At 33.8% G+C, this 11,185-nt stretch overlaps 1 protein-coding gene across 1 annotated transcript; it reads right to left on the bottom strand.

Annotated features, from left to right (window-relative positions):
• Window positions 1–746: 746 nt before the first annotated feature.
• LOC121396161 (taste receptor type 2 member 9-like) lies at window positions 747–1,787 on the bottom strand. The gene has a single exon (XM_041570723.1). It carries the CDS (start codon window positions 1,710–1,712, stop codon window positions 819–821), a length of 894 nt encoding a protein of 297 aa, XP_041426657.1. The 5' UTR covers window positions 1,713–1,787; the 3' UTR covers window positions 747–818.
• Between the last annotated feature and the right edge of the window lie 9,398 nt (window positions 1,788–11,185).

Raw genomic sequence — 11,185 nt, 5'->3', positions numbered from 1 at the left:
TCCTCATGCATGGTAACTGCTCATTCCTATACTAGATATATGCAGTTATAAGTGTGTTAATTTATAATAAATTTGGTCTTTCAATGCTTTCCTACTGGGTTTTGAGCAACTTCATAGAACCTCTTAGAATAGGCTACATACGACCATACACAGGCCGATAAAAGCTACCGACAGATCAAGTCGACAGTTTATAGGCCAGTGTATGGCCCACTGAATGGCCCCAGACCAGTTTCTCACCGACAATCAGCCAGATGTGGAACAGGCAGGTTTTAGTTCATTGATGGGCTCCTCACTCCAACTAACTGGATTCCTGTCTTTGCGATCCGATCGTGTGGGGCCTGATCAGCCCGATACTGACCACTTGTGGTGGGCATATTGGGGCTAGATCCACTCTTTTGGTAACCTATCCAAACAAGCTGATCTGCCCAAGTATGGCCACCTTTAGTTTTCCGGCATTTGTTTAGAAATTGATGTATTATAGAACCATGACTGTATTACATAACGTATTATTTTGACTTTACTCTTTATTAACATCTGATATGTATTTCCTGGAGCACACAAACATAATCATTATCTCTAAACAATGCTTGAAATAGCAATTCAGCTTCAGTTTGAGAAATACCAGTTAATCTAAATGAGTAATATAAAACATAAGAGATACATTAGGTCAGTCAATCCAGCAAATACTTTGGAACTCAAATGTCAGGCAAAGGTGTAAGCATAAAATATCCTCTCATAATATCTTATTTATAGAGTATTCCTTCACCACATTAACTACAGATCTATACAGTATAGTGAACATGTGCTTATTAACAGCATTACACATTTCTTGCACATGATCCAAATATTGACATCGTTTTTGACCAAGCTCTTGCTAATTTAGATTTTCCAAAGATCAGAATTAAGGCTTGTCCTGACGGAATGAACATGGTACCAGACCAAAGCACAGTTTGCAATGCATCTCCCAGATAATGCTGAGCTAGATAGAGACTACCAAATACTGTGAAGAAAATCAGGTTCAGAATTAAAAGAAGCAACATTGTTCTGAATGCTTTCACGTGGCTTTTCAACTGTGGGCTCCAGAATTCCGAAATGTGCTGTCTCATCCTCTGAACATGCCTCAGAAGAGATATCAGACAGATCCCGATGCAGAGAGATGTCACAACGAAAGGCAAAGCACTTCCAAAAACAATGTTAAAAGACATGTAGAGTTGATTATCATTAAATATATAATCCTGATAAGTACTTGTAGCATTTGTTTTGATTATATGAACGGTCCATATAAATGGAATATTAATTACCCATGAAATCAGAACTGAAACCAGTAGGAACAGGGTAACCACAAATGAGATTCTTCTTTGTAAATAAATCAAGATTTGACATGAGAAGTTGACCAGTCTCAAGCAATAGTAGACGGACAGGCAGGCAGTGAGCCAAAATGAGAAGTTAATGGAGAATAAGAGTATAATAGAAATGGCCAAAAAGAATTCTTTGTCAAACAGGATGTATAGCCTATAGGTAAAAAATGTCATATCAAATGCTAGCAGGCTCAGCAGGAGAACATTGCAGCAGGCCATGGTGAGAAGGATTCTGTCACACTCTTTCTTTCTGTAGCTCAGATACACGGCTACAATGGATGAGTTTAAGATGAATCCACATGGCCATGCTATTATAAGGACGACTGCCCAATATATTTGTAGTCTTGTTGGCATTTTCTGGAAGCAAGTTTCTCTGATTTTATAGAAGTACAATATTATGTGCACCCGAGCGTTGCAGGAAAACACAAGAAAATGATTCAACACAGATTAGAGACAACAGGGTGAATAAAAATGCAAATATGCCTAGTATCTTGTTCCCTTGCAAATTAGTATCTCAAAAACATTGGACATATATAGTTTTGTTTTTTTATAATCTGATATTTGTGTGTAACCCTTCAGGGACAAAGTTATATTCACACAAAATGAGGTTCTTTTGTCCTACACACGACTCCTGAAACTGTAGCTATCTATATTAGAGCTGTCCAACTGTCCATTTTATGGTTCCATACCTCTCCACAAGCTCCGCTTACTTTGTTTAATAACATTGCTACAGGCTATATTTTGTATCACACTTTACCATTGGGTTTTTTTCACCATTATTTTTTTGGCAGCACTAATCATTTATTTTAACCTATGCATTATCTTATTATGTTTGAAAAATAAATAATTGACCTAGACAACCTCCCCTCCCAATAAAAATATGAGATATTTTTATATATTTTCTTGAGGAGAAAGAAATAACACCAATAATAGAAAATGCCAAAACTAATGATGCACTGAATCTGGGAATCTGTTCAGGATTCGGCTTTTTCAGCAGGATTCAGATATGGCTGAATCGAAGTGCCTGGCCGAACCGAATCCAAATCCTTAAAATCCTGTGACTTTTTGTCACACAAACAAACAAAAGATAGCTGGTAGTACGACTTGATCCAGGGACTGGTCCAATTGCCATCTTGGAGTCCGGGAGGAATTGTTTCTCCCTCTGAGGCCCTCCTGGATCAATTAGCAGTTAGATGGGTTATATATAGACTTAAAAGGTTGAACTTGATGGATGTGTGCCTAACTTACTATGTTACAAGGAAGTAAAACAATGTTTTACCTCTTTTAAAATTCTCTTTGGCCCTTCCTATGCCTAATTTGAATATGCAAATTAGGAATCAGGTTCGGTATTCAGGGAATTCTTTCAAGAAGGATTAGGGATTTATTCAAATCCCAAATCGTGTATTCCGTAAATCCCTACCTAAATTATGAAAATTGTATGTCTGGTGAAAATGTGTAGGGAAAAAAATTTAATATGTTACAGAATTTTAATAAATACCAACTGGAACTTCCAACATGACAAACAATTACCTTACAAGATGACCCAAAGAATAAGATTCAAGAAAATCATTTATTTTTTTAGAAAGTACACATTCTTGTGAATTATAAAATTATAGATTTTATGACATTTGAAAATGAAAATAGTGCATACAAATACAGGTATGGGATTTACGGAATGGTTGTCTCCCATAGACTACATTTTATCCAAATAATCCAAATTTTTCAAAATGATTTCCTTTTTCTCTGTAAGAATAAAACAGTAGCTTGTACTTGATCTCAACTAAGATATAATTAATCCTTATTGGAAGCAAAACCAGCCTATTGGGTTTATTTAATGTTTAAATGAATTTCTAGTAGAATTAAGGCATGAAGACCCAAATTACGGAAAGATCTGTTATCCGGAAAACCCCAGGTCCCGAGCATTCTGGATAACAGTTCGCATACCTGTATAGGTGACACATCTAGGCACATTTACTTAGCTCGAGTGAAGGATTCGAATGCAAAAAACTTCGAATTTCGAAGTGTTTTTTTGGCTACTTCGACCATCGAAATGGCTACTTTGACCTTCGACTACGACTTCGACTTCGAATCGAAGGATTCGAACTAAAAATCGTTTGGCTATTCGACCATTCAATAGTCGAAGTACTGTCTCTTTAAAAAAAACTTCGACCTCCTACTTCGCCAAGTAAAACCTACCGAACCTCAATGTTAGCCTATGGGGAAGGTCTCCATAGGCTTTCTAACAAATTTCTGGTCGAAGAAAAATCGTTCGATCCTAAGTAAATGTGCCCGTATACTATATATAGCTGCAGCAATGCAAAGAATACTGCCTGTGTTTTACTATGGGGTGCCGTTTGTCCCATGTACATTATGTTGACAAAAAGTACATTCTGTCTGCAAAAATAACTTCAATATAGTTGAGGCACAAAATACATTTTACCAGGATACATATATAACTGTGGTCAGATATTTTGGTAGAAAATATACAAAAGCAGTATGTTTAGTCAAAAATGAGAACAAAATCTGATTTCTGTACAAATAGGATATCAAAGTATTGTAAACAAGCATTTTGTCTTTCACACTGTATTTTGTTTCTCAAATGTATAAAATCCATGTAACAAAACTAGTGATGTGTAAAGGTAACTACAAGATGAATTATGTAAAAAAAACTAGAACAAAATATATAATGTTGTAAGCGGCTATCATATGTGAATCCACACAATTGATATCTCACTATAATTTACCAGTTTGAAGTGACAAAATAGATGCTTATTACAGAAAGGAATATAACCTATCACAGAATCCATAATATCAACAAATTAACACAAGTTCAACAAAACCAATATCAACACAATAGTTAAGTTAGACAAAACAGATAAAACAGACAAAACAGATATTTTCAGATTATCTATTCTGTGAAACATTTCTGTCAGTCAAATTAGTGAACCAATGAGATGCAAGCATACTTCTTAACCAATAACAAGCACTCTTTAACTGAAGTCCATTTATCTATTAATTCACCTTTCAAATAGCAACAGTTATTTGGCCAATAATATTAGGTTTCACTTTTTTTTTCTGATCCTGCAGCTTCTTGCCATGTTTCCACTCCCCTGAGGTTGCCATTTTCTAGCACATGCTCTCCAGAATGGATCCTAGGGGTATTAATGTGAAGCTATTAGCTGACAGCATTTTGAACCTTTCAAAAATAGTTGAGAATTGGTCCTCTACAAGCTCCAACACTGGGGTAAGTCTGACAGTGATTCTATTCATCTCTCTAGCGGTGTATACCAACATATGGGTATCTTGCTGTAAGGTGTACATCTTAAAATTTGCACAACTTGCTTTTCAGACTTATTTAGCTTCTATTTTTTACTACTTCAATTAATAATAAGCATACAATCCGTAATTGACTGGCCAGCTAACTTAAAAAGGATAAAAACATGCTATTTATTTATCTCTTAATTCAGGGGTCCCTATCCCTATAGTATAGTACAGGTATAGGATCCCTTATCCGGAAACCCGATATCCAGAAAGCTCCGAATTATGGAATGGCTGTCTCCCATAGACTCCATTTTACCCAAATAATCCAAATTTTCAAAAATGATTTCCTTTTTCTCTGTAATAATAAAACAGTAGCTTATACTTGATCCCAACTAAGATATAATTAATCCTTATTGGAAGCAAAACCAACCTATTGGGTTTATTTAATGTTTAAATTAATTTCTAGTAGACTTAAGGCATGAAGACCCAAATTACGGAAAGATCCGTTATCCGGAAAACCCCAGGTCCCGAGCATTCTGGATAACAGGTCCCATACCTGTATATACCAATACTATATATCTAGCATCTAATATATCTATCCTCTCCCTCTTTCTGTCTCTCACTCTCTTCTATCTATCATTTAATATAGCAATTCTCTCTCTTTCTCTCATCTATCTATCTATCTATCTATCTGTCTATCTATTATCTATCTATCTATCTATCATCTAATATAGCAATCCTCTCTCACTCTCATCTATTATCTATAATATTTATCATCTAATATAGCAACCTCATAGTGAAACATGCTTTACTTATCCTTTAAAGGGGTTGTTCACCTATAAATCAAGTTTTACATTAAGTAGAGGGTCATATTCTGAAACAATTTGCAATTGGTTTTCATTTTTTATTATTTGTAGTTTTTTTGCTTTATTCAACAACTCTCCAGTTTGCAATTTCAGCAATATGGTTGCTAGGGTCCAAATTACCCTAGCAACCATGCATTAATTTGAATTAGAGACAGGAATATGAATAAGTGAGGGCCAAAATAGATGAGTAATAAAAAGTAGCAATGACAAGTTTGTAGCCTTACAGGACACTTGTGTTTTAGGTGGGGTCGGTGACCCCTGTTTGAAGCTGTAAAGAGTCAGCAGAAGGCAAATAATTTAAAAACCACTTCAATTAATAATAAGCATACAATCCGTAATTGACTGGCCAGCTAACTTAAAAAGGATAAAAACATGCTATTTATTTATCTCTTAATTCAGGGGTCCCTATCCCTATAGTATAGTACAGGTATAGGATCCCTTATCCGGAAACCCGATATCTAGAAAGCACCGAATTATGGAATGGCTATCTCCCATAGACTCCATTTTATACAAATAATCCAAATTTTCAAAAATGATTTCCTTTTTCTCTGTAATAATAAAACAGTAGCATGTACTTGATCCCAACTAAGATATAATTAATCCTTATTGGAAGCAAAACCAACCTATTGGGTTTATTTAATGTTTAGATTAATTTCTAGTAGACTTAAGGCATGAAGACCCAAATTACGGAAAGATCCGTTATCCGGAAAACCCCAGGTCCCGAGCATTCTGGATAACAGGTCCCATACCTGTATATACCAATACTATATATCTAGCATCTAATATATGTATCCTCTCGCTCTTTCTGTCTCTCACTCTCTTCTATCTATCTATCATCTAATATAGCAATCCTCTCTCACTCTCATCTATTATCTATCATATTTATCATCTAATATAGCAACCTCATAGTGAAACATGCTTTACTTGTCCTTTAAAGGGGTTGTTCACCTATAAATCAAGTTTTACATTAAGTAGAGAGTCATATTCTGAGACAATTTGCAATTGGTTTTCATTTTTTATTATTTGTAGTTTTTTTGCTTTATTCAACAACTCTCCAGTTTGCAATTTCAGCAATATGGTTGCTAGGGTCCAAATTACCCTAGCAACCATGCATTAATTTGAATTAGAGACAGGAATATGAATAAGTGAGGGCCAAAATAGATGAGTAATAAAAAGTAGCAATGACAAGTTTGTAGCCTTACAGGACACTTGTGTTTTAGGTGGGGTCGGTGACCCCTGTTTGAAACTGTAAAGAGTCAGCAGAAGGCAAATAATTTAAAAACCATAAAAAAAGCAACGGAGAGCAACTGTTGCCTTAGAATAAGCCATTCTAAAACATATTAAAATTTCAATTAAAGGTGAACTTCCCGTTTAGCTCAAACAATGCACTTGCAGTCATCGAGGTTGTGAAAGTTTGTTTAGTTTTTTTAAGCTGTTAATGTTTGTCACATCTTTAGTGTTTTTGCTTTGCCATCATCTATCTATTTATTATCTATCTATTCCCCCCTACTTCATTATATATCTGTATATTTCTTTGTCTGGTGCAGTTTCTTCAGGAGCAATGGCCTGTAGAAAAACAGCAGAATGTTTTTTACTGAGGTAGCCTTTTTTGCCACCACTGTGAAAGCTTGTTTAGAGCTCCTTATTCTGTTGATGTTTGTCACAGCTTCAGTATTTGTGATTTTTACTTTCTACTTGTCTACTTTAACCCGTAGAACATCTATGTCTGTGTTTTTTTGCTTTGTTTTTTCCTTGTCTATATCTTGTCTATATGTTTATCTCTGTCTATGTATCTCTATTTTCTCTCTATTTCTCTATGTATTAACTATATTTTCTCTCTATCAAATGGTGCAGTTTTTTTTCCCAAGATCATCAGCTATCTATCATTTATAATCTCTCTCTCTCACTTGCTCTCTCTCTCTATATATGTCTTTCATCTGGAGAGTTTATTTTTGAAATTTTTTGAAATCTTTTTGAAATCTTTTAATTGAGCTAGTTTCTAGCTGCATTAAGCTGCATCCTAACTCTAAGAAAACAATGCCGTTCCAGTCATAGAAGTTAATTTTTATCAGAGAATAGAAATCTATGTGATTTTTGCTTTGCCATGCAGGAGAAATAGAGAATTAGTTCTAAAAAGTCAAATCCATGTGTCTGTGTCTTTGAAAGTTATAAAATCCATAAAACAGAACCAGTGAAGTGTAAAGGCACTTTACAGAATGAATGATGTTAAAAATAATGTCTCTGATTTACCAGTTTAACATTACAAAATAGTTAAGTTAGACAAAACAGACAAAACAGACAAAACAGATATTTTTTAGATCCAGATAACTATTTTGTGAATTTCTGTCAGTCAAATTAGTGAACCAATGAGATGCAAGCATACTTCTTAACCAATAACAAGCACTCTTTAACTGAAGTCCATTTATCTATTAATTCACCTTTCAAATAGCAACAGTTATTTGGCCAATAATATTAGGTTTCACTTTTTTTTTCTGATCCTGCAGCTTCTTGCCATGTTTCCACTCCCCTGAGGTTGCCATTTTCTAGCACATGCTCTCCAGAATGGATCCTAGGGGTATTAATGTGAAGCTATTAGCTGACAGCATTTTGAACCTTTCAAAAATAGTTGAGAATTGGTCCTCTACAAGCTCCAACACTGGGGTAAGTCTGACAGTGATTCTATTCATCTCTCTAGTGGTGTATACCAACATATGGGTATCTTGCTGTAAGGTGTACATCTTAAAATTTGCACAACTTGCTTTTTTCAGACTTGTTTAGCTTGTTTTTTATAATTGGGAAATTTTACTGTCATCATTACATTTGCATATTCCAGCTTTTATTTGAATTATTGTTCAATAGCAGTTGCAGAATTTAAATTTGTTTTTTGATTCTTGTCTCCCCATTTAAACTGCATTTTATCTTAACTCAAACAGTACAATTCCAATTCTTAATTTATATTAGCTCTAAAAGCACTGCAGATTCTTTTATAGGGGGTTGTTAATGCTTGAGCTTAAGTTTATGTGATTATTCTCTGCATCTCTCTCTCTATATATATATATTCCCAAATCCAAGGTGCACACCGTTTAGGTTTTTTCCCGGGTGCCATGATAAAGAATATGTAGAATATGTAGACCATAAAGCAGGCACTCACAGGGAGTATATATATATATATATATATATTTATAAATCTTTATGTATATATATATATATATATATATATATATATATATATATATATATATATATATTACTTTCTATTCATTCTACAAATATATTACTTTCTATTCCTGATCTTTCAATTCAGCTTCGTTCCTTTTCATATTCCAGTCTATTATTCAAACTAGTGCATGGTTGCTAGGGGAATTTGCACCCTAGCAACCGAATTGCTTAAAATGCAAATTGCAGAGCTGCTGAATAAAAAGTTAAATAACTCAAAAACCACAAATAATAAAAAATAAAAACAAATTACAAATTGTCTCAGAATAACACTCTACATCATATTAAAAGTTATCTCAAAGTTGAAGAAGCACACCTTTAATGCTTAAGTCTGTGTGATTTTTTTATTCGTTTTCTGCATCTATCTGTCTATCTATCATCTATATATCTATCCAGTGGAGAATTTATTTTCAAGCTATTTTAATTGAGCTTATCAAACATTGCAGTTTCAGTTTTATTTAATTATTGTTAGAACTCCAGTCTGTGATTTTTGCATTGGCATATACGTACAATAGAGAACTTGATTGAAAGTCACTGCTAGCTTTTGCCTATCACCTTGCCCATCTATTTTCTGTCTCTGTTTCTTTGTCAGTCCTTGTTTTTTCTTTTTTATCTTTTTAACTAGCTACCAAGTTTTAATTGACCTTGTTTCTTGTCTCAGCATTTAGCTTAATGGAAAACTATTGCAAAAATTAAAACTGTATATGTGCTTTATCTTCTCGAAATTAGAAACCATACATATAATCAATTAAAATTATGTCTGTGTGTGTGTGTGTGTGTTGCTTGGTTTTATGCCGTTTGCCTAGAAGATGAATTGGATCTCACTCTTTCAAAATAACTATATCTCTCTATAGGATTTATACTGGAGTGTGGTATTGTGCTAGTTTTTGTTTGTACTGGTGTTGGTTATGTTATTTAACTATAATTCAGTTTCTAGGCAAAATAAAACAATTAAAAGATGTATTAGACCTGTTAATTAAAATCTGTCCCAAATGCCTGCATGAAGAGAGATTGCTAAATGGGGGATACTGAAAAGTTACTTTAATATTTCAGAAACAGTACATAATTTTTGATTTTTTTTTACTTCCATGATATGAAGCTTATAAAAAAGTTTATTTGCACAAAAGTTCCTTTTTAACACAGACATTTATAAGTATACACATTTTTGAGGAATTTAAAGTCATATTTATCAAACAATCATTACAATATTTATCAAGTGGTGGTCTATTGAAATGTTTAGTTAATTTTCATCTACTAAATATTCATCAGCTAAATTTTACTTCTTTATACCCAATGCTTGATCAGTCAAAAGAGGAAAAAAGGTTTTAAAGGAGTAAAACTTGCTGTATATGACACCCACAACCTGACCTGATTAAAGTCTGTAAGGCTGCTGCACACACTTTAATAGAGATAGTGCCCTGGTGCTAACAGTAGTATTATATAGAATTTGTGAAAAATGCTGTTGCACTCTAGGGACTTTTGCAGTAAAACAAACTTTATTAGAATCGACGTTTTGACCCTCAATGGGGTGTAAAAATGTTGATTCTAATAATAGAGTCCAACAGCATTTTCCACAAATGTGTATATATATATATATATATATATATTTATATATACACACACACACACACACACAAATGAGCATTCACACATTTTGCAGTACAATTTCAAGTTTCTTTCTCTTGTGTGCTGATTCCAAAGCAACCTTTAATCATAATGTATTACACTCTAAATACAACTAGTTATTTAAGGCGTAATTATAGCAGATGCATGTTAGATTTAACCAATAGGTATTGTGAACCGTTAGCGTACACGTTAAAGGGGTGGTTCACCTTTAAGTTAACTTTTAGTATGTCATAAAATGGCCAATTCTAAGCAACTTTTAATTTGGTTTTGATTATATATTTTTTATAGTTTTATAGTTATTTGCCTTTTTATTCTGACTCTTTGCAGCTTTCAAATGGGCGTCGCTGACCCCTTTTAAAAGCAAATACTCTGTAAGGCTACACATTAATTGTTATTGCTACGTTTTATTACTCATATTTCTATTCAGGTCCTCTCCTATTCATATTCCAGTCTCTTATTCAAATCAGTACATGGTTGCTAGGGTAATTTGGACCCTAGCAACCAGTTTGCTGAAACTGCAAACTGGAGATCTGCTGAATAAAAACTAAATAAGTTAAAAACCACAAATAATAAAAGATGAAAACCAATTGCAAATTGTCTCAGAATATCACTCTCTACATCATACTAAAAGTTATATCAATGGTGAAAAACCCCTTTAATACTTAGTACTAATTCTACTGAAAGGCTGCTGTCCCCTTTCTGACCCTGAGAAATGGAGTGAATGTGAAATAGAAACATTTTCAAGTGGGGGAGAGGTAGTAATGTGCATGTGCCTAGAACCTGATCACTGTGCCAGCAATATCTGTATATAATACATAAAAGCCATGAATATCCTGTAAATTATATCCTTATAAACGG

This window comes from Xenopus laevis, chromosome 7S, assembly GCF_017654675.1.
Source record: "Xenopus laevis strain J_2021 chromosome 7S, Xenopus_laevis_v10.1, whole genome shotgun sequence".
Taxonomy (NCBI): domain Eukaryota; kingdom Metazoa; phylum Chordata; class Amphibia; order Anura; family Pipidae; genus Xenopus; species Xenopus laevis.
The sequence above is the reverse complement of the archived record's forward strand: the minus strand, read 5'-3'. Positions and strand labels throughout refer to the sequence as shown.